This window comes from Microchirus variegatus (assembly GCF_963457635.1).
Source record: "Microchirus variegatus genome assembly, chromosome: 9".
Lineage (NCBI taxonomy): Eukaryota > Metazoa > Chordata > Actinopteri > Pleuronectiformes > Soleidae > Microchirus > Microchirus variegatus.
In genome coordinates this window covers 22,128,056-22,155,993 of record NC_139810.1, presented here as the reverse complement: position 1 = coordinate 22,155,993, position 27,938 = coordinate 22,128,056, and the positions used below count along the sequence as shown (strand labels likewise).

The 27,938-nt window shown below is 43.5% G+C and overlaps 1 protein-coding gene across 1 annotated transcript; it reads left to right on the top strand.

Moving 5' to 3' along the window:
- On the top strand, positions 1-27,376 carry kmt2d (lysine (K)-specific methyltransferase 2D; the record flags this gene model as incomplete). The annotated part of the gene is made up of 54 exons (XM_083895495.1): positions 1-49; positions 217-307; positions 442-644; positions 784-893; positions 988-1,150; positions 1,312-1,483; positions 1,625-1,739; positions 1,912-2,090; positions 2,185-2,471; positions 2,589-2,708; positions 3,284-4,038; positions 4,156-4,269; positions 4,355-4,471; positions 4,574-4,678; positions 4,758-4,939; positions 5,180-5,344; positions 5,523-5,632; positions 5,742-5,786; positions 5,884-6,072; positions 6,184-6,354; positions 6,456-6,578; positions 6,718-6,839; positions 6,939-7,074; positions 7,155-7,241; positions 7,344-7,421; positions 7,510-7,668; positions 7,789-7,858; positions 8,017-8,255; positions 8,350-8,423; positions 8,651-8,701; positions 8,893-10,515; positions 10,598-10,795; positions 11,065-11,204; positions 11,851-13,625; positions 13,714-13,837; positions 14,370-14,451; positions 14,541-14,607; positions 14,722-14,954; positions 15,041-18,001; positions 18,107-18,256; positions 18,357-18,521; positions 18,629-18,776; positions 18,861-18,942; positions 19,066-19,235; positions 19,448-19,572; positions 19,652-19,787; positions 20,226-20,347; positions 20,464-21,817; positions 21,900-22,036; positions 22,237-22,367; positions 22,652-22,937; positions 23,226-23,299; positions 23,388-23,496; positions 24,335-27,376. 54 exons carry the CDS (start codon positions 1-3, stop codon positions 24,425-24,427), a joined length of 15,066 nt encoding a protein of 5,021 aa, XP_083751621.1. The 3' UTR covers positions 24,428-27,376.
- Positions 27,377-27,938: the final 562 nt, after the last annotated feature.

Here is a 27,938-nt window from a genome sequence, read left to right as displayed (position 1 = left end):
ATGGACGAGCAGAAATCAAACTGCGAAGAGAATGATTCTGAACCAACAGGTATTTGTTTTGCCCCCAATATCCAATGTCATCTATGGTTATTTAAATTATTGTACAATGTTTTGTTCATGTTTTTTTTTTTTAACAATCATGGTACATTCAAAAATGCATTTTTTTTTGCTTCAAAGTGAGATTTTTAATTTGAACCCTTTCTTTCAATTTTATAGCTGATGACAGTGCCCCTGCAAAGCAACCTGCCTCTTCTGAGGAGGACTCCGAGGAGGCTCCTGCTCCTGAAGCCTCTTCCGACACACCCGTGTAAGTTCTCCATTAGAATCATGAAGGCTGTTGTACATGTTTTATTGATGTTTTTGCCAAAATAGTTCATTTTCGGTAATGAACTGGGGAAAAAAACAGAATCTCCTGTAAAAAAAATTGTGTTCAATATACAGGGAGAACATTAGAGCCTGTGTGCTTTGTAACTGTGTGGACCGGAGCCTGCATGGACAGCGGGAACTAAGACATTTTGGGCCATCTTCAGAGCGGCCAACCATCAAGCCATCAGCTTCTCCACTGCCACAACCTGGGAATGATGACCTGTCTTCCATTGGCTTTTCAAACTCCCCCTGTCTGGCGACACTCTTTGATGATTCAGGTTAAACTCACACCATTATCCTATTTTATTCCTGTTTATTACTGCAACATTTATTTAATTACTGTGTACAAGAAATATATCACACAAATATAGAACTGAAGTTGGAGGTGTTATTGATGTTGGGCTTTGTAATAAACAGGGGGTAGTTGGGTCCATCACTGGTGTGCGGTGTGGTCGGATGGAGTAAAGCGGCTAGAGAATGAGGAGCTGGAGAACGTGGATAAGGCCGTTATCTCAGGGACACAGCGGGTAAGTGTGTTGTCTACAGACTGCAATTAGATGTATTGGAGATTAACAGAAGCTTCTTCTACAAAATCTTACTGTTACCTTTGGTTTGTTTTAGCTTTGCGAATACTGCAAAAGGCTGGGTGCAACCATTCGATGCCATGCTGAAGGCTGCTTACGGTTCTACCACTTCCCCTGTTCAGCAGCTAGTGGATCCTTCCAGTCCATGAAGCAGTTATTCCTTCTCTGTCCAGAGCACATAGACAAGGCTGAGGAGTTGGGTAAGAGAAACAGACCTTGTAATATCATCACTTGGAGCATGCTTGGGTCTTTCAAAAAGATGACGGGATGCACTGAAATTTGAGATTATTTACTGTGGACTTTCATGTAAATCTAAAAAGGGATTGTACTCCTATTTCTTTATTTTATGTTCTATTTTTAGCAGGTGAAGATGCTTGGTGTGCAGTTTGTGACTCAGCTGGTGAGCTCACAGACTCGCTGTTCTGTACTGGCTGTGGTCAACATTATCATGCCGCTTGTCTTGAGATTGGTGCCACACCCATCCAGCGGGCAGGATGGCAGTGTCCAGAGTGTAAAGTGTGCCAGACTTGCAGGTGAGCCAAACTGCACCTTCTCCAAGAGCTACAGATGTTCTACTAAAAACTTTGCACAATATTTACACTGTTTTTATAACATGTTTGTCAAACTTTGCTCGAAGTCCCTGAAAGTAATGTTATGATTCCCATTTTTATTAGACAACCAGGAGAAGACTCCAAAATGTTGGTATGTGATGCTTGTGATAAGGGCTACCACACATTCTGTCTCCAGCCGGCCATGGATTCTCTTCCCTCTGACCCATGGAAATGCAGAGTAAGTCACATTTGCACAACAACTTTATACAGAGATATTATTACATTTTGTGAGTGAAACTTCCAGCCACCTATGTTGTTGTTGAACAGGATATTTGAAAGAGCCCCATTTTGTGTGCTTCCTTGATCATTTGATCAACATTTTTTTCCCACCCATTTCTGTATTTTCTCAGAGGTGTCGTGTGTGCACGGAGTGCGGTGTCCGTGGACTGGTGCTGCCAGGTTCAGCACAGTGGTTTGATAACTACGCTGTGTGTGAGAGCTGTCAGCGTCACCGCAGCTCTGTGTGTGGAGTGTGCAGCAAGGCTGCCAGCCCATCTGTTGCACTGCAGTATTGCAGCATGTGCCACAGGTTAGCTCAATGCACAAAATTGTTGATGGGATATAGCTGTTGGGTGTGTTTATCACTTGCATTATTCATCTTGATGATCTCGTTATTGACTTAGGTGGGTGCACAGTGAGTGTGCTTTACCAGGGGAACTTCCAGAAGCCAAGTGCGTTTGCTTGCTTTGCAAGGAGGATCATCAGCAATCTGTCACCCAACCACACAAAACAGAAGCATCTGAGGAGAGTGAGGGACATGTGCATTTGGTGAAGATGGCCATCAACACACGGGCAGATGTGGTGACAGAGGAGCAGACTGACTTATTAGAGGTGACATCAGGACATGGAGGCAAGTTGGAGATGGATCAGGTGGAAGGCATGAATGATACAGAGACACCCATGGACTTAGGTAAGACAGGGCTTCAAATCATGCTGAGACATGTCGAGTGCATTACTAATGGAGTATTGAATGATTTGCCTCCTTTGTCTCAGAATTGTCATTGTTATCTACAACTCTTGTTTCTAGGGGAGGAGGCTGCAGATCTTGTGAAAACAGATAGTGGGGAGAGAACCATGCAGAAGGAGCTGCTGGTAGCAAAAGAAGAATTAACTTCTGAGGTGCCGCCTGCTCTACTAGAGTCTACAGGTAAACTCAAAATGCACCATGGACATACATATTTGAAAGTAAACACAAAGCAGTCCTAAATTTTGTTTTCCATGAATCGTCTAATCTATGGAGATTATTTCTAGCAATCCTGACTTGAACAGCCTTTAAGATCTTGAACATTAGGTTTTCAACCAGTACTTGTTTTGTTGTCATTCTCACTTCCCCTCTTTTCCCCTCTGTCTAGATTTTAAACGATATCACTAGGGCTGCAACTAATGATTATTTCCATAATCGATTAATCTGTCCATTATTTTCTCAATTAATTGATTAGTTGTTTGGTACAAAACCTGTCAGAAAATGTTGTCGTCAGTGTTTCCCAGACCTGCAACTCTCAAATGTCTTGTTTTGTCCACAAACCAAAATTATTCAGTTTTAATGATTTCTATGAAAATATTCACATGTAAGAAGTTGAAAGTTTAGAGAAGTTGTTTTAGTTATTAAGAGAAAATGTTTCTCAATGTCGTCTGCAATTCATTTACAAATTGATTAATGATCAATTAGTCATTGCAACCCTAAAAATCACTAATAACCTTGTCCCCTTATCTCAAATGTAGCACGTGCATCAACAGAACAAGAGGCTTCTTGTCTACCTGCTGATGGAGAGAAAGCAGAAGAGCCAGTCGACCAGGTGACACAAGCCACTGCTTCCCATGAGCCCACAGCAGAAACAAAGTCTAATGGTCCTGATGTAGAACCAACATCGGTTTCACAACAGGCTCCTGAAAATATGGAGGTGGAGAAGCAGGAAACCACTGCGCCAGTGGAGCAAGTATCACCAGAGTTATTAAAGTGTGGCTCCCATCGCTCGATCACGGAACCCTTCACTAAGAAACAGCTAGAGTTACCTGCTTCTCCCTCCTCTGTGGACAAAATGGAAGAATTGTCCATGGATGATACGTTGGAAAGGAGTCCATCCAAGGACCGCGAGTTTCCTTCTCACCTGTCTTTATCAGCAGACACAGAAGATGACTTTTCTGCTGTGGAGAGAAGGTTACTAACTTACTCTGAGGAGGAGGAAGATGAGGATGATGAGCAAATGAAAGAAGGAATCCATGATGGCTTAAAACATGATTTGCTGCTGGATGAAACTTCTAATATGAGCCATGGAGATGGGAGCAGCAGTGGCTTTATGGGTTCACCAGGAGAACATGATCATCAGCTCTCCATGGAGCTTGGTCTTGTACCAACTGACCGCTCACATACAGATAACCTGCTCTCTGAGACTGATGATTCACTTCCCTTTGAACCCTTCAATGACAGAGAGAAGGTGAAACGTAGAGGATCCCCAGGCCGCTCAAGGATGAAACAGGTGAGGTTTTGAGTCAGTCATTGAGTGAACAACTGTCATTGAACTTGATCATGTTTTGTTTTTAAGATTAAGATATTTTAACACAACTGGACATTGGTTATTTTTTTAATTCCCAAGGGGCGAAGCAATAGTTTCCCGGGGAAGCGTAGACCTCGAGGAGGTGGTGGCGGGAGAGGGCGTGGAGGGAGGTCACGCCTCAAAGCCATGGCCTCCTGCATCGATGCTGTTTTGGTGAGCTGTGCTATACATGCTTTTCAAATGTTCTTTTCCTTTTATAATGTAAACTATTCAAACATGTTATCCATTTTGTCCACAGCTAAGTATGAACTTAGACACTGCAGTAAATAAGGAAGAAGAGGAGGAGGAGGAGGATGACACCATGCAGAACACAGTGGTTCTTTTTTCAAACACAGATAAATTTGTTCTGCTTCAGGTACAACTCCTCTTGTCGCCTCGTTTGATACACGTTTAAACACACAACAGTTGTCAAGTTTAAATGCTAAACAATCTTTTCACTTTCTTTCCACCTTTGTAGGATATGTGTGTTGTGTGCGGCAGTTTTGGAAAGGGTATGGAGGGGCAGTTGTTGGCCTGTGCTCAGTGTGCCCAGTGTTACCATCCTTACTGCGTGAACAGCAAAGTAAGTACACATTTGGCTTTGCATCTTTTATAACTGTATTTTGACAGTCCAGATAGTTTAAACCTGGCATCTTCTGTAGATCACCAAGACGATGCTCCGTAAAGGCTGGCGGTGTTTGGAATGTATTGTGTGTGAGGTATGTGGAAAGGCCTCGGACCCCTCCCGTCTTCTGCTCTGTGACGACTGTGATGTCAGCTATCACACCTATTGCCTGGACCCTCCCTTGCACACTGTACCCAAGGGTGGTTGGAAGTGCAAATGGTAAAAAAATCTTTCATCTCTTAGACAACAATGCTTTGTGTAGCTTTTAAAGGGGTCAAATGGAAATGAATACATACACATTTGCATGTTATGTAAAACACTACAGCCTCAACCCTGTGAGCAATTACCATCCCGCTCTCTTGGTTCTGTAGCAGCAGAAAATGTGTGTTGCACATTTCACTTTTGTTTGCTGACCATAAGCTGTATAATTGTTACAAAGTGGTACACGTTTCTGTGCAGGTGTGTGTGCTGTGTGCAGTGTGGTTCCAACTCACCGGGGTTTCACTGCGAGTGGCAGAATAACTACACGCACTGTGGCCCCTGTGCCAGTCTTGTCTCCTGTCCAGTATGCAAAGAGAATTTCATGGAGGAGGAGCTGCTACTGCAGTGTCAGTACTGCGATCGGTAGGTGTTGCTTATAAGAACTACACATGTACACGCCAGACACAGTAACTGAGGTATTCATGAGACCACAGCTAATGAAGACAAGCAGGGAGTGGATTAGTCATGTATTTTTCATATCATGCAGTGCACTTAATGATGAAAAGTGTGCTTATCAATGTATGTTTGTGTGCCTGAGCAGATGGGTCCATGCCGTCTGTGAGAGCCTGTACACAGAGGATGAAGTGGAACAAGCTTCTGATGAAGGCTTTGCATGTACATCCTGCACTCCATATGTTCCAAAACCAGTGGGTAAGTCTTGGAACAACACAAAGAAATGAAAATGCGCATTTCTATTGACTATTTGATTCTCTAATTAACTTTTGCTCTCTCTTGTCTGTGTTTTACTTTTTGTTTACAGTAGTAGAATCGGCTATTATGGCTTCAATTAAGATCAAAGAGCCAGGTTGGTCGACTTTGCTAATTCAAGTTTATTATCACAAGCTCATTTTTATTTACGCGTTAGATTTGTTTGATTGTAACTTGCAATTATCACTTGACAGAACCCCAGTTCTACCGGTTGGAGGGTGTGTGGCTGACAGAGTCAGGGATGTCGCTGCTTCGCAGCATATCCATGTCTCCCTTGCACAAGAGACGGCAGCGTCGCTCACGCCTTGGCACTCTGTGTTGTGAAGGAGGTCCTGATGGAATAGATCTGAGGGAGGTCGATGGAGAAGGGGAGGACGGGAAAGGTTAGAACACCCTCAGTTCATCGATTTGTTTATAAAATCTAAAATGTATATAAAAATATGTTGCTCTTTTTATTCCAAGACTTATAACATATTGATATCTTGTACATGAAGGCTGTGGGGACCCCATGGACTGTGACTCCAAGATGGACAACCCTGGGAGTCCAGAGATGGTTGCAGGTGCAGAGGGTGGCAATGATGGCATGGCTGATAGTGAGGGTATTAAAGGGGGAGCAGAGGAGATGGATGACAGTAAAAAAAGAAAGCGGAAACCTTACAGGCCGGGTAAGCAACCCAGAATCTACCGTAACAAATATTAGTATCCATGTTGATATTGAAACATTCACAAAATATTTACTAATGTGTCTTTTTATAAATGGTAAAAGGAATTGGAGGCTTCATGGTGCGTCAAAGAAAGTGTCACACACGAATGAAGAAAGAATTTTTTGCCCAGCTGGCTGGAGAGACTACATTAGATGGACAGCCAATCGAAAGAACCATTGAGGAAGGTTGGTGATGACATTTGACTGTTTCATTTTTTTTCTGCTATGATGAGATACAAAACATACTGTTGTCGGTCTTTGTATTGTTAATGATGTTTTGGTCTGGTTGCTTTTTCATCATCAGCCTCTGTTGTTTTATGCAAAGGACCGCACCCTGACACGGACAACATAATGGATCCTAAACCAGTGGAGGGTGAGGAACAGGCCAAGAAGAGACGAGGCCGAAAGAGGAGCAAGCTAGAGGACATGTTTCCATCCTATCTCCAGGTTTGTAATCTCTCTGTGCTTTATGCTTTTTTATAATTCAGAAAATTATTTTATGCAGTCATAAAATGTTCATATTGTAATGTTTTTCATTTTCTGCAGGAGGCTTTCTTTGGGAGGACACTAATAGACTTGAGTAAGAAAGCTGTGATGATACCTCCAGGTCACAGACCAGGTACATGCCTTGTCCGACCTTCATTACCAGCACCACCAGGGGTCAAACCTACCGCCCCAGAGAGTAAGAACACAAACTTGCCTTGTGATGCATGAAAACTCTGCAAGTAAATTGTGATGCTGATATTGTGCTTCTGTCACTAGCTGAGGCCAAGGATCATTCTGTGGAAGATACTTTTCCTCTCAAGCAAGAGGGGGGTGAGGCCCCCCAAGCTCAGGGAGAAGGTGCAGGTACGCAAGCGTGCGTGTGTGTGTTTGGAAATTGATGCTACTCGTTTATTGTTGTGGTCATAAACATATTCCAAATTGTTTAAACCGTTTCATATGTTTTAGGACTTTCTGCACCATCCTCATTGCTACAGGACCAGGCATCCACTGATCATCATGATTTCATTACAGTTAAAAGTGAAGGTAGTCATCTGAATGGATACTATACACAGGAAACAGTCCCATATTGAAATATTAAATACCTGATGTTAACATAATTCTGCTGTGACAGGTCTTCCACAAGGGGTGGAGAGTCAGGACTCTGAGCAGTTCTTCAGGAAGGTTTTAGGTGTGTCAGACGGCTCCACTTTAGGGGGCATGAAGCCCATCTTGGAGGGCAGTAAGGGAGAACTCAATCGTAGTGCTCAGCCACCGAGAGCTCTCCTCTCAGGTGTGTATCAAAAATACCAGAAAATGATCTTGAATGAACCATCAGAGCAACTTTTGTGGTATGATTTAAAACATAATACCAAGGTTGAATTTCAGTTTGGGATTAAAAAATCTCTTGCAGGGTCTCTGCCCTCAGCTGGAATGATGGATTCCTTTCCTGGCCTCTCTCAGTCGCAGTTTTTTGACATGCGGTAGGTCTATGACTGTTGCCAAATGTGCCTGTTGTATATTGTTTGCAGTAACTAGTAAAATGTAAAGGCAGATGTATTATTTTTCTCCAATGAAGAGTAGACAACTAATGTTGACACATGTGAGCACTTGATTTTATAAAATACTTGTATATCTACAGGGACCGAGGAGGGCTGTTCAGTCCAGATGGAGGCGAGGAGAGCCCCTGGGCTACTCCCTCTACCCCAGCAACTCCTACATCCCCACCAACCCCCACTGAGGTAGAGGGTGATGGGCTGTCGTACAACCAGCGCAGTCTCCAGCGCTGGGAGAAAGATGAGGAGCTGGGTGAACTCTCAACCATTTCCCCTGTGCTTTATGCCAATACCAACTTTCCCACTCTTAGACAGGACTACCCAGGTGAGTGTGGATTAAATACTACAAGTTCAATCTAATATTTGATCAATCAGTTCTAGTTATTCAAAGCAAAGCTAATGAAACCTTCATGTCACAGACTGGGCTAGTCGCTGTAAGCAAATCATGAAGATCTGGAGGAAGGTGTCAGCTGCTGACAAGGCTCCATATCTGGTATGTCTTAAGGAGTGATTCATTCATTGCTTTAACTCAGTTTTTGGTCATATACCTAGTAGTTGGCGTTGCCATCACTTTTCCTAAATATGAAAACAAAAATACTGTGAACTTTTTACTTGTATTTATAGTAGAGAGGTGTGTTCTGTTAATAATAATTTGAAAGTAAAATTATTCTGGTTTTTATTATATGATCTTGGATAATAAAAATTATTTATTTTTTTTAGCAAAAGGCCAAAGATAACAGAGCAGCTCAGAGAATCAGCAAGGCACAGAAGGTGGGTTAAAAATCTGCATATTTTTGCATTGTCAGGTTAAATAAAAGTGTTGGTTTCTTTTGTAATTTGTTCATGTTTTCATTCATTCATTCATTCATTCATTCATTCATTCATTCATTCATTCATTCATTCATTCATTCATTCATTCATTCATTCACTCATTCTTGTTTTTTTCTGTGCTCTTCTCACAGCAGGCAGAGAGTCAGGTCTGCAGGCCAATTAAGACGGAGCCAGGGCGTGTGAAGGGAGAAAGGCCCAGTTTACATCTTCAGATCCCTCCACCTTCAGGCTCTACGTCAGTCTCTTCTCAGCCCAGCTCAGCAGAAAGCTCATTTCCTTTCCCTCCAGATTCAGGATCATCCTCTGTATTTTTCTCAGATGGACCTGCTAAAACTCCAGGTTCAGCTGAAATCCGGACTGACCCCCTGGCCAAGCTTCCTTCTCAGTCACCCCATTCTCACTCTCACCCAACCACACCCCACTCCCATGTAGGTGTCAGCTCCTTACAGACCTCTTCCTCAGGTTATTCTGCTTCCGGCCCACAGGGTCCTCCTCAGGGACGGCCAGCCAGTCTTGGCCCCTTTGACATGCAACCAGGAACTCCTGGAACCCCCAGACGGGCTCAACAGGTTGACCCCTACTTCAGATCCCAGTTGCTGCAGCAGCAACAAAGTCATCTAGCACAATCACAGCAAGGCTCTCAGGAGTCCCTTGGACCTCCAGAAAGTCCACGCTCAAGAGGTGCTGGGCTTGGGGAGTCACCCATATTCTCGCCACCCCACAGTACTCACTTTGGAGACCCCTTTAGAACCCAGCAAGGGATAGGGCGGGCAGAATATGGTTCACCCCCTTCAAACTCTGCCATGACTTCCTCACCTGTAAGCACAGGGCAGTACAGGGCTGATATGAGTGCACCTTCTCCACGTTCCTCTGCAGTTGGGAAGCCTGACATGTCTACTGGCTCCCCGGCAGAGATGATGGATTCTGGGGATGGTTTATTCAAGGCACCTATGACACCACGTATGCAGCAAGGGGAAGGTGGTGCAATTCACCCTGGAGCTTCACCTAACCACCCTTCTGAAGGCTATAGGAAGTCTCCCTCTCACACTTTCTCTGATCCACACACTCAGCCACTAACTCCCAGACCACAGTCAGGAGATGGTTGTTCTCTTGGACTTCAGAGGCAACCTACAGCTCAACAGGATCTATGCCCTAGGGTGCCCTCTAGTCCACAGTCACAGGGCAGCTCTCCCCACACCCCTGGTGGACATGATGCATACAATGTCCACTCTCCAGCTACACCACGTTTTCAATCCCCAGACCCTTGTTCACAGCCACCTTCAAGGCCACAGTCTAGAGACCATTTTACTGCTGTCCACAAACCTTCTCGTCCACCCTCTGTTGCCCCAGAGGGAACTGCATGTTACAAAACCTCACCTCATGCTAATCAGACACCTTCACCACTTCCCACAAACAGTTCCATAGGGGATCCTCTCTCTGGTAAACCCACAGCAGCTCCTGATTTCAGCCGCAGCCCCAGCACCGGAGGCCTCCAAATAATCCATCAGCAGAGTCAGATAGTACAGGGTCAGTCCCAGCAACCACAGCCACAAATTCAGCATAGTACAGGGGTAGACAACTTCAACTCTCGGGTGCCACAACCTTCTGGATCTCAAGAACTTCTAGCAGTCCGCCCTCCAGACACATCTCATCAACCATCTCTGCAAAACACTCAAGAAATGCCTGACATGTCAGCAGTGCAGGACCCTACATTAGTAGGCCTTAGTCCCTCAGAGCTAGAGAAGCACAGACAGGTATCTTTAATACTTGCCAGTCAACATTCATTCTGTGCATTTGCTTACTGTTTTGTTAAAAAGTTATTTGTGTATTTTGTAGCGCCAGAGACTGAGGGAACTCTTAATCAGACAGCAGATGCAGAGAAATTCCATGAGACAAGAGAAGGAGGCTGCTGCTGCCGCTGCTGCCGCCGCTGCTGCTGCTGGCAGTGGGTCCCCTGGCTGGACTGGAGGAGGAGAGGTGGGGACCTTTCAACAAGACAACAAAGTTCACAGAGCACCACCACCTTACCCACAGGTACACAACTTGAGCAGTATGGCATCAACATAACAAATGTAATGCCAGTCCAAAAACTGTGATGACTGTATGAAATAATGCAATTTTTAATTCTTATCATTCAAGGACACCTTACAATACATAAAACAATGAAAGTTAAAATCAAATGGAGTGGGCTAAGATATATGTAAAAGAAACTAATTTAATAAATGCAAGTTTACTATCCTATAGGTGAAGCACTGATGTACTTTAGTCAGTGACAAAAAATACCATTACTTGTTCTTCTTTAGGATCGTTCTGCTGCTAGTAATGTTGGAGGGCTGACTTCTGTGGCAGGGAAAATGCCCATGGCAGTCGGAGGAATGGAAGAGAAGCTCATTCGCCCACCGCATGCAGGAACTCCTGTCATCATGGATCCTAATGCACTAAAGTAAGAATTTCTTTTAAGTAGATTCACAATAAGGCTTCGCTCCCTTTCCCAGGTGTGCAAACTCTTTCACTTTTTGACCAAGTTAGCTGTTTTGAAACAAAAAATTATCACTTCTGATTAGGAAAGCTGTAGCCACATGATGTAAGCACACATCTTGATGTGTTGTCACAGCCCCATTAAAACATGTGGTTCAGCAACACGTGTCAATGTTGCACAAAATCATTATTAAAAGCACAGATTCCCCGAAATATGAGCGTGAGTGCACCACCAATCTGATCCTGAAATACACATTGTGGTGTAGTCTATGTGATACGCAAGTATCTGCAGTTAACCCACTACCAACGAGTGAGCATTTCCATATAAACCCTTCTCACCTTTTTCACCCGTAACTAGTTTGCATGCCCACTTCCCACACTTTAAACATCTACTGTACAATTATAGCATGTCAGTGGGTATGGAAACAATTACATTCCTGATTTGGAACATTACTGGAATTTATGCAGAAATTAATTAGGCCATAGTAGCAAAGAGGCCATCACAATAATTACATTTCCCAAAGAAGTGATTCACCCACTCCAAGTATCTTGGAGCTCTGTAATGCAGGCTGTCATATAATTAAATCTTTTGTGCTGCATTTTTCTTCCAGGTCACCAGGACCCACCAGACCTCAGGGCATGTTTGCTCGTCCACCATTCCCTCCTCAGTGGCAGGGCCAAGTCCCAGGCCCAAGGAGGTTCCCCCAGCCTGGCATGGAAATAAGGCACAATATTAACCCTGCTGTCAACATCCAGGGTATGGATACCATGGGTAACCCTCATGCCATGATACCAGGACATGGGGGAGAGACTATGCAACCAATGGCTCAAGGACCCCCTCCACAGTTCATTGAATTAAGACACAATTCACAGAGGCTACCACCACGACCCCAATTTATGCCTCGTGCATCCCAGCTCAGACCTCGTCTATTTCCACAGCAAGAAATGGCAGCACCTTACGTTCAGCAACATCCCATGGCTCAAGTTGGTGGCATTCAAGCAGAGGCGGGCAATGGGTCACAGCTGGGACTGCAGCAGGGTGGACTATCAGTTTTACTGCCACAGCAGCACACTGGCCCAGTTATACAACAGTCCCACCTACAGCCACAGGCTACTTCTCATACCAGTACTCCTAGCACTGCACAGCACCAGCTTCCCCAGGCAAGTCTACAAACACAGCACCAGACTGCTACAGCGGAGAGCAGTGAGGAACTGCCAGACCCTGATCTTGACGGTCTAGGGGAGGCTCCAGGAGATGGCGGTGTGGAGGATGAGGATGATTTGGCACTAGACTTGGATCCTGACAAAGGAGATGATGACTTGGGCAACTTGGACAACCTTGAAACCAATGATCCACATCTGGATGACTTGCTTAACAGTGATGAGTTTGACCTGCTTGCTTACACAGACCCAGAACTTGACCAAGGAGACCCCAAGGATGTCTTCTCTGACCAGCTGCGGCTGGTGGAAGCAGAAAGTGACCCATCTTCGACTTCTTGTGGATCTGCATTAGTTAAAGTGGAACAGAAAGCCAAATTAGAGCCGGGGGAGAGGTCTCTCACAACAGGCCCTGGAGCTACAGGTGGGTCTGCTACGCAACTGCCAACCTCAGTAGAAACTGCTGATACCTCTAAAGTTAAAGTAGAAGACACAGGTCTGACCCCTCAGTTGCAGCCAGGACAGATGGTATTGAAAGATGAAATGGGAGAGGCCGTTTCCATGCTTCTTGGTGGGAACACACCATCAACCAAGCCTACACAAACAGTAAACCAGTCAGCTTCACTCAGTTCTGTTCGTTTAGGAGGTCTTTCCTACCCCCTACCAGGTCAAGCTGATCCATTGTCTTTTCCACCAGCTGCTTCACATGCAGATATTGGTGATGATCCGCTGGGACTGCCTGATGTAGGGGGACATCACCCTGTAGATTTGGCAAAGGTAGAGAGCTCTTTAGATGGCGAACTGCCTCTTCTTATACAGGATCTTCTGGAGCATGAGAAGAAAGAACTTCAAAAGCAGCAACAGCAGCAACAGCTCAGTTCCCTTCAACAGGGAGGCATGACACCTCATTTTCCTGGCCTTCAAAATCAACAGCCAAATCAACAAGCACCCGGACAGATAATGTTGCCACATCACCATCGACCACCTCCCCAAGCATTGATGGCACAGCCAGGGATGGTACCCCGTGCTCCGCACATGATGCAGCAACAGCAGCAGCAGCAAAGACTTATGGGAAGTGGTATGGCACCACCTCACATGGCCATAGCGCAGCAGCAAGCCATGATGAGGATGGGGCAGTCAGGGATCCATACAGGTCACAATCTTCAACCACAGCCACAGCAAATGGTTAAACAGTCACCTCTGGTCAACAATTTCTTTCCAGATAAAGGTAAGGAACACAGATTGTCACTGCCATTACTTTACCATTGTGTTCTTATCCTGATATGATATCAACATTTTGTTTTCTTTTTCTATAGAATTAGAAAAATTTGCTGCAGATGACATCATGGACCCTATTGCCAATGCAAAAATGGTGGCACTTAAAGGTATCAACAAAGTGTTGGCACAAGATCCAATGGTTGGTCCTCCTGGCATTAACAGGTACCTTTTTTCTATTAGTTGAAATGTTACCGTTTTCAGTTTAGTCTAATTTATTTGTAACTGCCAGAAAAACTAAATGGAAATGAGGGGGAAAAAAAGAGTTTACTGCTAACACCCAGCCAAACAAATGTCCATAGTTGATTAAAAGGGTAAACCCGTTGGTCCTCTGTATGACCAGGTCATACACATTCTTGTGTAAAGGCTTGTGTTTTATAGAAATTTTCCAAAGTTGAATTTTACCACAAATGTTGGAACAACTAACCATGGCACAGGTTGTTCCTGACCTCCCACAAAACCAAAACAACACAAATACTAAATGCAAAGGCAGGTTTAAGTAAAAATTGTACATTTTTAAGGATACCTTTTTGTATTATTGTTTCTGTCACTTAGTTTTTCAATAGTTTTTGACATGCTGTGCCACGTCTGTCAGATATTACTACAACCTACCGACATACAATGATTTGCTAACTGCATACACTTACAGACAGTAAGTACACTGCAGGTACATTTACATCTTTCATTTTCTCCTTAGGCAACAGGTTTCTTTGCTTGCTCAGAGGCTATCATCGGCTCCAAGTACAGATCCAGGTCAACTTGCATCTGTACCTCCAAAGGTATGCTCTCGAGCCTTGCAACAGTAATTTAATATCCATTTTAACGTTTATTTTGTGGATTTTTGAACATGTTTTTTTCTTGTTTTTAGGAGGGAGAAATGAGCAATCCCACCCAGTCGAGACCTAAGCCTCCACAGTTTGTGCAAGGAATAATCAGTATGTTCTACCAGTACTCCTCTCTTAGTTCAAATCAGTCTTTTTCATTTGGATAGGTGCCATATTCCTGTGTTCTGTAATCTTATTGTTTTATTTTATCTGTTTCTGTTTCAGATGATTCAGAACAGCACCAATATGAAGAATGGCTTCTTCACACCCAGCAATTACTGCAAATGCAGTTGAAATTCCTGGAGGAACAGATTGGAGTTCACCGCAAATCACGCAAGGCACTGTGTGCTAAGCAACGCACTGCTAAGAAAGCTGGCAGGGAGTTTGCGGAGACAGATGCAGAGAAGCTCAAACTGGTTACAGAAGAGCAGAGCAAAATCCAAAAGCAGCTTGACCAAGTGTGTATATCTCAACAGACATTAATAAATACTACCTAAGAAACTCTTATTTGCAATCTCACGTGATCATAATTATTCTGTTCTAGGTACGGAAGCAGCAGAAGGAGCACACAAATCTTATCGCAGAATACAGAAGCAAGCAGCAGCAGCATCAACAAGGCTCAGGTCTTCTTACCCCAGGTCATTCAGCACAGGGAGTTTCCCCTCACATGTTTCCCAGAATGCCTGGTCAGATGATAATGGGCCAACAGGGAACACCAGTAATGGGTCAGCACCCTGGTATGATGACTCAAGGTGGACTGCCTGTCAGGATGCCCCAAGGGCAGCCCTTTATTGGGGGAGCTCAGCCTCCACTTCCTGCGGCTCTCGGGGCTGGTGGTGTCAGAGCCCCAGGCCCTCCTGGAGCTCCAACAGGATTTTTTCCACAGGGGCCTGGAATGCAAGGTGCAGACCCCAGACTTCTCCAAGAAAGACAGCTTCAACATAGAATGCAGATGGCAAAGCTCCAGCAGCAACAACAACAACAGCAGGTGACAATGGGTCAGCAATCAATGCCACACCCAAATCAACAGCCAGGTGTGATCGCTCAGCCACAGTCTGGAATGATGGGGAATCCCCTAATGGCCCAACAACAAACAGCCACTCAACAGGGAATGATGACCAACCAGGCAAATCAGCAGGGTATGGTTCAGGTTCAACAAGGAATGGTTGGAGGACAGTCTGTTGCTCCACCTCCTCAGAATCTTGTAGGAGGCCAGCCAATAAACCACACTCAAGCCATGATGGCTGCAGCTCAACCAGGCATTATGGGGAACCAGTCAGTTGCACCAACACAGCAACAGAGGCCTCAGCTTATGATGGGTCAGCAGGGAGTGGTAGGATCTCCTGGAGATTCTGGCCTTAGGGGTCCTCAGACTCAATTAACTCCACAACAACAGAGCATTCTGGCCCAGCGCATGATTGCATCACAGCAACAGCAGCAGCAGCAGAATCTTGCAAAGAATTTGGCCCACCTCCACCAACAGCAGATGGCACAGCAAAGACAACCAGCACAATTGGTCAGTCAGTCAAGCCAAGAACCAGGAGGGCTCTCCCAACCCTCTACCCCACAGATGGGCTCCTCACCGTCAACAGGAAGCATCACACCCCAGCCACAGATAGCTACAGATAGCCAGACCTCAGGCACCAAAGAAGGTGGGATTATGAGCCCTGATCCAAGAACGCCTCCACAGCACAGTGGATCCTCTACTCCTAATCAAATGGCTCAACCAAATTCTGCTAATGATCATCAAACTGACTTTGGGCGACAGCAGAATCCACAGCATCAAAACCAGGTTTATATGGCCCAGCAGCAACAATTAAATACTCAATCTGTACCTGAGCAGCAAACACATTTGGGTGGAAATCAACAAACTGGTGCACTTCAACAACAACAGCAGCAGCAGCAACAACAACAACAACATAATCCTATGTCTCTTCAGAGGCAGGGTTCTCAAAGTGCTGAAGAGCCTCATTTGATCACTGTTAAAGAAGAAGGGAAACCAAGTGACTTCTTAGCTCAGCAGCAACACCAACAGCCAACAGCTCAAAATGCTGTGCAGCAGCCACAAGATCCCAACATACATCAGCAGTTCTTGGTTCAGAACCATTCTGGTCAGCCACAGCCTGTTATGAGTCATAATCCCCAACAGCAAGCCATCATAGCCCAGCAGCAAAAACAACAGGCTATAATGGGTATGATGAGAGCACAGCAGCAAGGATTGATGGCACAGAGGCCTGGGATTCCACCTGGTCAGATCCGCATCCCAGCTAGTATTGCTCAAAATCCCCAGTTACGCAATCTTCCCCCAAACCAGCAGATGCAGCACATTCAAGCTATGATTGCACAGAGGCAGCTTCAACAGGGACAGGTGTTGCGAATGTCAGTGGGTCAAGTACAACAAAGTCAGCTAAGGACTCACATTCCACCAGGACAGATGCCACAAGCTGGGCAACATATTCCAGGGATGGAAAACCAACAGATGCCATATGGTGTAATAGGTAAGCCAGGAGCTGTGGGCATTCAACAACAGTTGGGCCAACAACCTGGTGTTGCCCCTCAAATACAACACAGAATGATGATCCCTGGACAACAACAACCACAAGTAGGGGAAATGATGCAGCAGCATATTATGAGGGGCCAGGTACCAATGCCTCGGTCACCCATGGACCAGATCCGTATGATAAGGCCAACATCTCCTCGACAGCCATTGGCTAACTCTCCTGTGGATCCACAACGGCAGACATTCAACCAAGCTATGGGTATGCGTCCTCCTACTCCCAACCAGAGCCAACAGCATGCTCTTATGGCAGCTGCAGCAGGCCGTATGCAAGGTTCTCCATCACATACATATTCTCCAAGAGGTCCGTTCAGAATGAGCCCAGCCCACCCAGTCTCTCCCCATTCATCCCATGTTTCCTCACCTTCTGTAGCTGATGGTAGGGCTGGAAGGGGTAGTCCATACAGCCAAGTCAAAGCATCCCCACTCAGGTCACCTGGAGCCAAGAGTCCACTTGATTGTCCAGGACTCAAAGTAGAAACTCAGACAATGGCAATTATCCAAAATGGGCCACAAAAAGGGCTGATGGTTCAGCAACAGTCACAACAAGTAGCCGAAAGTCATCTCTCTCACATGCAGCATGGCTCCAGAGAAAATGAGCTATGCAAGATGACCCTACAAAATATTAAACAGGAACCAAGGGAGGTTCACTGTGATGGTGCAGCAGTAGCTCATTGTGGGATTATAAAGCGAGAAGCAACCGGTGAGATGGTTAGTTCAGGGAACAACACCATAGTTAATGCTGGAAATATGACTGGAGACCCTGGAACCCAAGGCCCTAGATCTGAGACTGGACAGCAATTACTTCAAAAACTCCTGAGAACCAAAAACCTTCAGCTTGGTGCGCAGAGACCTTCTGATGGCATCCACAATGAGATCAATGGCCACATCAACAGCAAACTAGCAATGCTGGAGCAAAAACTTCAAGGAACTCCACGAAACATGGAGGTAAGTTTATTTTTTATTTTTTTATTTTTTCCCTCTGTGTTCCATAATTTTGCCATTGTTTGCAGGAGAAGAATCTCAGTCATTCTCTGAATTCTCCCTTTACAGGACTTGCAGTCCATAACAAAAAGGGCTCCTGTACAAAAGCCAAAGCGCACCAACAAGGCAACTGCTGACCGTGGACCTAATGCACGAAAGAAGAATAAAAAAGAAGAAGTTGGTAAAAGTGCAGAATCCCTAATAAAGCAACTCAAACAGGTAAAGCAACTGCAACACTGAATTTCCATAATTATCTTTTCTATCGTGGAGAACAGGTTTTTTTTTTCATAAATTACACTAATGAGCATATGCCCCTCAGGGTCTCTCTCTGCTTCCCCTGATGGAGCCTTCAATCACTGCCAGTCTGGATCTGTTCGCCCCTTTTGGAAGCAGCCCAGCAAATGGAGAAGCTCAACTCAAAGGATCATTTGGAAATGCAGTGCTGGACAATATCCCAGACTACTATTCCCAGTTATTAACTAAGGTATAACAAATGTTTACAATGGATACACATTTGGATGGATGTTCAATGGATTTTTTTTATCAAAACCAGATTTGTTTTTAGAGCACGTTGTTTTTCTCCTTCTACAGAGTAACCTCAGCAATCCACCAACACCACCATCCTCCCTGCCACCTACTCCTCCACCCTCAGTCCAGCACAAGCTAGTAAATGGGGTGACTCCTGGGGAGGAGCTGTCTGAGGGTCCAAAAGACAAGGAGCGAACAGAGGAGCCAATGGGTAATCCAAGAAGGATTTGTAATGAAATTAATGGTCGTGAATATTTAATTTTCAGTTGTACTAAATTTTCTACAAATTTCTCAGAATCCGTTACAGAGGAGGTTAAGAGTGTTGACATTCTAGCAGCTCTCCCCACCCCACCACATAACCAGAATGAGGACATCAGGTATGACAGGATGATTGTAACTCTACAAGGATTTAACCATAACATGTCCATTTTGTTAAGTGGCTATAAGTTTAGGAAATGTCCTATTTTTTTTTTATATAAAAAAAACAACAAAAAAAACAGGATGGAGAGTGATGATGATACCCCAGAAAGTATTATCCCAGCATCATCCCCTGAGAGCACTGTCGGAGATGAAACACCACGTTTTCCTCATCTACGGGAGCCTAAAGAGGAGGAGACTGAGAGAGCAATATCCCCCATCATCCCCCTCATACCTCGCACCGCCATACCAGGTATTATTCATCATACATCCTAAATTTAACTCCCTAAAACTCCAACAACATTGCTCATATATACTGTATAAAGATGCGTTATGTAGAAATAGTGTTTCTTTACATTTTAACACACCAGACTTATTTTGTTTTTAAATACATTTGTATTGCTACATTGCCAACCAAACTGAAACCTGACGAGAGATTGATTTGCATATTAACTTCTCCTGCAGCATTCCCAGAAAACAAACGCTCAGAAGTGACTGAAAGCAAAGTAGTTTCTACATCTAATAACTGGGACAAGGCCAAAAGCAACGAGGTGTCTGTTACCTTCACATTGTCCTCTGCTGCAGCCAAGGTACTAAGCCATAGTATCATTGCACACTTGGATTCTTCTCAATCTCAGTGCATTTCTAACAATTTCACCTTCTCTGCAGAAACTGAATCACGTGGTGATGGCCATGGCCCAGTTGCTCAACATTAGAATGCCTGGTTCTTATGAGGTGACTTTCCCTCCCCAAGACCCAAACATGCCTGGAGCGGATGGGTCTGGGAAAGGCCCTGGTCAATCAGGTATGAATGTAGAAGACTGTCTGGTTCTCTCTCTGCTTTACACTATACAGCTCCCAACTAGGTATGAATTGTTCAACACATTTCTACGTCAGGTCATGAACTCAAATACTGAGTTGCAGCTGCAGCTTCTCGCACTGTACTTCACACGGTGGAGAGAGTAAGATGACAGAGCAACAGCTCCTGCGTTTCAGAATATCATAACATGTATAATTTGAATACTTAACACTAAACTGAAGATTTTCACCTGGGTCGACGTATAACATTACTCCACGTACTGGAGTAAAAAGAGGTCTGTGGTTTAGTTGCACTTTAAGGTAACACAATGTCATAGACTGTTTCATGATTGTTCAAAAATGTTTTGGCACCCATGTCAAGTGACAAATGCTGAGTTTGTGTATCAATCCATAAGGCTAATATTAATTTGGTGGCATTTTCTAGGGGTTCTGTGTACAAAAGATGGTTCTTCACCCTCTCAGGATGAGTGGCTCAGGCAGTTTGACGTGTCTCTACCAGGATGTACATTGAAGAAACAAGTGGACATTCTGGCACTTATTAAACAGGTCAGTCTTTGTAGGTTTTTTATGACCTGAGGGATGTATTCAATGTTTATAAGATAGTCCTTGTATTGTAACTTTTTTTTAAAGTTGTAGATCTTGTGTATGCATTTTTCTCTTAGGAATTCCCAGATAAAGAAGATGGACTGGTCCAGCACTGCTACACGACCAATGTCAATGACTTGGATGTACGCCATCTCCCTATTATACCAGTGGAGGAATCTCCACCTCCTTCACCATCCCCTCCACACCCTCCCACACCTGTCCCAGTTCCAACTATAGAGGATGAGTCTTCCAAAAAATCCGCCCCTCCGTCCCCCTCTCCTCCCAGTCCCACCAGTGTCCAGATCAAGATCAAGCCTGAGCAGGATGATTTCTCCATTGATTCTCTAAAACCTCCTGATGTCATACAATCTCAAGTTGCTGCTCCAGAGTCGGACACTGATCCAGCGGTCTCTGATCCCCCTGCTTCTTCTGACGATCTGATTCCTGTTGCCAAGGAAGAGGAGTCTGCTTCTGATATAGTTCAGCCACCCGATGATTGCATCAGCATCATGGGGTCTTCCTCTAAGGCTCTCAAGCACCGCAGACCTCTGTCTCCTGATGACCAGGTGATACATCTCAAAGTGAAAAAATGGAAGGGGATCCGCTGGAAGCGTCTTCCGATTGTCATCACAATACGCAAGGGTGGGTCTAAGAAAGAGAGCAGCCGTGAAGTGTCTGAGCTGATGGAACGCTTGCGCATTACTCTGAGACCAGACAAGCTGCCTCGTGACAAACGTAAATGCTGTTTCTGCCATGAGGAAGGTGACGGAGCCACAGATGGACCTGCCCGTTTACTTAACATTGATGTGGACCTGTGGGTGCACCTCAATTGTGCCCTGTGGTCCACAGAAGTGTATGAAACGCAGGGGGGTGCCCTTATGAATGTGGAGGTAGCCTTGCGTCGTGGATTGCGGACTCTTTGTGCTTACTGCCAGAAAACGGGTGCCACCAACAGCTGCAACAGACTGCGTTGCCCAAATGTCTACCACTTTGCTTGTGCCATCCGTGCACGTTGCATGTTCTTCAAGGACAAGACCATGTTGTGCACTCAGCACAAGCTGAAGGGCCCCAGTGAAGACGAACTAAGCGCGTTTGCTGTTTTGCGGCGTGTCTACATCGAGCGCGATGAGGTGAAGCAGATCGCCAGCATCCTACAGCGGGGTGACCGCATTCACCTCTTCCGTGTTGGTGGTCTCATCTTTCATGCTGTTGGCCAGTTGCTACCCTCCCAAATGTCCAACTTCCACTCCGCCACAGCCATCTTTCCAGTTGGCTATGAGGCAACACGCATCTACTGGAGCACCCGGGTTCCCAACAAGCGCTGTCGATATCGTTGCCGCATCAACGAAGATGAGGGTCACCCTCTTTTTGAGGTTCGCGTTCTGGAGCATGGCATGGAGGATTTGCACTATAACGACACCACTCCTGATGGTATGAATGTATACAATGCTTTATGATATCTCGGCGCTGTCTTGACCGTAGACTGTATTCAAATCATCATCTTTATCTTTAGGTATCTGGAGTCGAGTCATTCAGCAGGTGGCTCAACTCAGAGATGAAACATCCATGTTGAAGCTTTTTACCGAACACCTCAAAGGAGAAGAAATGTACGGCCTCACGGTTCACGCCGTCATGAGAATCACTGAGTCGGTAAGAAGTTTTGAGCAGAAATGAATAGCACTTCATTTTTATTACTCATTTTAACCGAGGCCCTTTATTAGACAACACTTGACTTTGCCAACATCCGTCTTTAAAAATCACAATTACAGATTAAACCAGATGTAAAACTTGACCAAATTCCCTCTGACTACATCACAGTGACATAACGATGTTTCTCTGTTGTGACTTAGTTGCCTGGAGTAGAGAACTGCCAGAACTATCAGTTTCGATATGGTCGTCACCCTCTGATGGAGCTCCCTCTGATGATCAATCCCACTGGCTGTGCTCGCTCTGAGCCCAAGGTCAACACACACTGCAAGAGGTAAAGCAGCATTACTTCAACTATGACCCAACAAGTGTGTAAGACCTGTGTGTGCAGCAACACAAGATTAGAAAACTATTTTTTTACTACATGTCATTTCAGTAAGAATTAAGTTTGTCCATCAGGTAACATTCATTTACATTAGAAATGTAACTTAAGATGCAAATCATTGTCTTATTGAAGACCAAAACATTTCATTACAAGTCTTTATTTGTCACACAATTGTAAGATTTTTTTTCTAATAACAGTGTTCATTTGTTCACATTTTTCCTGTTTGTCTCAAGGCCTCACACTCTAAATAGCACCAGCATGTCAAAAGCCTACCAGAGTACGTTCACTGGTGAGCTCAATACGCCATACAGCAAGCAGTTTGTCCACTCCAAGTCCTCGCAGTATCGGCGCCTGAAGACAGAGTGGAAGACCAACGTGTATCTGGCACGATCTCGCATTCAGGGCCTGGGTCTGTACGCTGCTAAGGATCTGGAGAAGCACACCATGGTCATCGAGTACATTGGTACCGTCATACGCAACGAGGTGGCCAATCGCCGTGAGAAGATCTATGAGGAACAGGTACAAGAAATTCAATTTGTTCACATTTTTAGTAGAACCCACCAATAAATGGCTTCAGTGTTCCTTAAATGTCAGTCTGAACATAATGGCTCTTTCTATAATATAGTTCAGAGATACAGAATCACTTTGTTGGATACCTGAGTTGAAGAAATTCAGATCACCTCATACTGTCATCCATGTTAGTGGAATCTGTAACTGAGAAGCCACTGTCATCATCAAGGTGCACTGGGTCTTTTTAACATACAAAAATGTGTTTCTGAAAATTGCTTTTTCCTCCATTGAACTCAGAACCGTGGGATCTACATGTTCCGCATCAACAATGAGCAGGTGATTGACGCAACTCTGACAGGAGGCCCAGCTCGGTAAGTGTTGAATTGTTAATGTCCGCCTCGTCATAATCCTTCCTACATGGAGTGTGTTTTTGAACGGAGTCTGTCTTCTTCTTTCCAGCTATGTCAACCATTCCTGTGCCCCCAACTGTGTTGCAGAGGTGGTAACCTTTGACAAAGAAGACAAGATTATCATCATTTCCAGCCGCAGGATCCCCAAGGGGGAAGAGGTGCAGTACATTAGAAAACTGACAACTTTGAACTGTGTATTAACTTTTAAATATAAACGAACCTCAATCAATTGTCAAAATGAGTTCATACAAAGCTGTCTAAAACCATCAGCTCTATAGGAGTTTCTCTGTAGAGTGTTTATATCTTGTGTTATCCAATGAACAGGAACAGACAAAGGCAACATCATTGGTAAGGGTGGGTCAAAATATGGTTTTGGTGATGTACCGCCATCCTTCCTCGTGCAATATGATAATCGATGCACCAGGGCAAATCTGGATATGTTGATTAATAAGTAAAAGCGCTGTAAAATCGCCAGGTGTTGCTACCTCATGTCTCCTCATGGTGGTGCTGCTTAAATAAATGAGGGACATTTGGGTGGAAGTTACCTGGCTGAAGAAGAGGGAGTTTACAGTGGGATAATGGAGCATCTCTCTAACGTAGCTTTCTCCACCTTCCACATTTAATACGTAGACTTTATACACTTTGTTCTCTATGTTGTGAATAAACAGAGAAATCCTGCACTTTTAACTTTTCACAGATGTTTTGTTTTATTTAGTTAAGGCCGATATCGTGATGAATATATTGATTATCACAGAATTGTATTGTGACTGGTGACTAAAAGTGTCCTGAAGTGAATTCTACTGCTCGAAAATTCTTGTTGCCGCCTGCCCAAACACTTGTTTTTCAGCTGAAAGGTGTCAAATATCCTACAAAATGTGTATTGTTTCTGTTCATGAAGACCAAACAGAGGCAGAATAAAAACAAAACTGACCAAAAGTTAAAGTGCAGCTTTAAGTTAACCCCCTTTTTGAAATGAATTTTGTTTCTTTCTTCCAGTTGACTTATGACTACCAGTTTGATTTCGAGGATGATCAGCACAAGATCCCTTGCCATTGTGGAGCTTGGAATTGCCGCAAGTGGATGAACTAATGAGAAGAACGAAAACTTGGGGGAGCTCCCTTCTTCCCGTCTTGCTGGTGCCAGAACACTCCTGCGCCAAAGCCTTTGAATCCTATATAGCCAGTGCATAAGCTGTTGTGAAAGCTGTGGACGGAGGAAGGCTGACCTCTGTCGTTTTTGAAAGACTAAAAGGGTTGACTCCCGCAGCCAAAGGTTTGAAGAGCATTAATCAATAAAAGAAAAGCAACCGATCACCTCCGTCAGCAGCAGCTGGATGGCGGGACTGACTTCTATGTTTGGACTAGTGAAACCACCCTTTTTTCCTCAGCCAAAACCCTTTTCCCCTCTTTGACTGTTCTCAATAAGCTTACAGCGGCTGGAAAACAATCCTCAACATCTACCAAATGATTCTGACCCTCTGATATCAATACTTGTAGTGCAGGGCTCATCTTGAGCTTCAACAAAAAAGCCATTTTAAAATACTAATGAACTAATGATGCATTTTTATGTTTTAAATCGGACCTACTCCCTGTCCCACCTAACCACACACCACACCCCCACCACCCTTTACCTCCCAGAAAAGGCACTTTCCCATCAAGTCATCAATGAAGACAACACGGATATTGGCTAGCTAGACAATCTCGATGTGGCTCTGTGTAAGAACTACATATGATCAGTGGAGACGAGGGTGGGGGGGGAGAAAAAAAAGAAAGATGTAAGTTAATATAAAATTTGAGATGCTATTGATCTGTGGCTCCAGAGGCACCAGATATTCTGACTGTATGGCGTCTCATGGTGGGTTATTTGGACCCAGTCTACCTCATTGATTTAGCGGGAAGTGACTGCTTTGTATGAAAACTGTTAACTGCTACTGTGGAACCCGGGGGAGGGGAAAGGGGGGGAATGTTTTTACGGGCTTAGCCTTCTCGGACAAGCAGGGAATTCTTAAGCAGCAGGTTTGCTCTATCTACTCTATGCTGATGGTAATTTACAGAAATGAGCCAACATAATTATTATTCATTAATTATTTATACAGAGGAATTATGTGACCGTTTTGATAAGATAATGCATTAAGATCACAATCAGACGCTTCATGGGTGTCCCGTATGCCACCAAATCATCCTGGATATTGATGTAGCTCCTTCCTTTTTTCTTTTTTTTTTTCCTGGTTTTTGTACTTTTTATTTATGCGTTTTAAAACCATTACTATTATCTGTGTGAAAGCACAATAACATCCATTGTGTGAGTTGCTCGAAGGCAGTGACAGTGTGCGTTTGTGTGAGAGAATGGCTCTTGAATCACTGGGCGCTTCGGTCTTCGACAAAGACTATAAAAGTCCAGATTTATCCAAGTACACATTTTGCTTGTCAATGCTTCATCCCATTGAAGTTCCACTTGTTGAAAACCAACTGGTGGACACATGACTACTGTCCCCATTTACTGCTTTTTATTCCCCGGGAAAAAAACGTAGTCTTTTCATGGCTCAAGCTTATACTTTGAATCATGTCTCTTCCTCTCTGTATTATTTCATAGACTGTTGTTAAAAACTTTACTGTAGTAAGTCTTCCTCTGCCTGTGAACAGCCTGCAGTGTTTCTACTTCCCTCTGTAGTGTGCTTTTCTAGTGCTGGTACTGTCCTTTCGAGGCTGAACTGATGGCAGGGAAAGACTTATTGGAAAAAAGGGCATTTGTTTTCATTTCTTTGTAAAGATGAATGAAAAAAAGTCTTTAAAAGGGAGCTTTACTGAAAACTCCACCTTCCCATACTACTTTGTTTCCTCCCTACTCCTAACTTAAGACCTCACATGATTTTAAAAATGCAAAGTTGTACAAACTGTGTATATATTATATGCATTAGGGGGACAAGTCTTTATCCAGCCCCTTTGTAATCAATAAAGTCAAAAAGTGTAGAGAAATAAAATTGGGAAAAAAAATAAAAATCAACCACTGGATATCCTTTTAACAAAGATAAAGCTGTACATAAATATAAATATATGTAAAATGGCAAACTAATATCTTTATGTATATGAACCAGAGTGTTTTGCATTTACTTGTTTTTTCTATTAGTGTTTTTGCTATAAGCTCTCAGAGAAAAAGTTTGTTAAACTAGGTTTGGTCTTCTATCAGCTGCGAGGAGAAGCCGAGGTGATAAACACAGTCTTTTCATCGAGACGTGAAAATCACTTCTCGCGTTAAAGCAGTACAACGGTGAATAGCATTTGTATTTAATGTAATATTGTCCGTGTTTATTTTTTCATTTTATTTATGCTACTGCTTGTCGATTTACCAAAACCTGTCCCTGAATCGGTTCCAATTGGATGAATATACTCTTGAATGGAAAATCTTGAACTCCCTAGAATGTTGTGTTATGCTTTTTTTCTATCTTCCCTATAGAAGTGAATGTGTTGGTAAACCTTGTGAAACGTTTACTTGGCCTCATGTATGTTATGATGTAATACTCAAAGTTAATCCCATACTTAACCTGGTAATGAATTGCACTCTCATAGTATAACGGAGAACTTCTCTAAAGTGGTAGATATTGATTGAGTATCCGACGCAGTGATATATATATATATATAAATATATATATTTTTTGGTATGTTTCTATTTCAAGGGAAAACCATGACGAGACATTATGCCGCTCACTGGATTTTAGAATGAATCATTTTTAACTTCTCTGAATCTTAATTTAAGTTCTCTGCATATCTTTTTAATTTAATAAAGTTTGCTCAAATTGAAGGGTTTTTTTTGGTTTTGTTTTTTAAACCTCACCTACTTTAAAGAGAGAAAAAATATCTTGCATCTGTACAGCAGAGATACCTTTAGGGACTATGAATAAATATAATGATCATTTTCATTGTATGTGGCATGTTTTGTATGGATATTATTTTGAATTGTACATATTTTTTCAGGATGCCAGAGGTTGCATCTCTTTATATACAGCTTTACCACGCCCTTCCCCCCTCATCTTATTTCTTTGTCTGCTTTTGTTGTAAAGGAAAATAAAATGCATTTTAAATATGTCCCAATTTTCCCTTGTTTTTGGATTATTTTTGAGAAAAAACTATCATTTTTTTGAGTTTCCACCAAAAAAAAATATATATATTTTTTTTTTTCAGAAACTCGAGATCTCGAGTTTCCAAAAAATTATGAAAACATTTTTTTAAATTTTTTTTTTATTTTTTCACAATATTTTGGAAACTCGAGATCTCGAGTCCTGTGGACAAGTCTTCTAATGTTTGTGTGCAGATTCTCTGCTTGAAAGGGATCTGATTTCCCCATAATGATGAACTGGATTTCATTCAATGACCAAACACTTCTATACGTTTTTTCCTCCTTTTATTTTGACAGTTCCAAATTCCATTGCTTCAGCCATTTCTTTACAAGGTATTGGATTGCGTAGGTCTTTTAGCAGTTAGTTTCTTAGCAGGTGAAAAACCTTTAAACCACAAAAGAAGAAAATATGCAAATCACTGGGAAATAAAAAATACAATAAAAAATAAAAATTACACACATCTGTACATTCAAACTGCTGGCAACT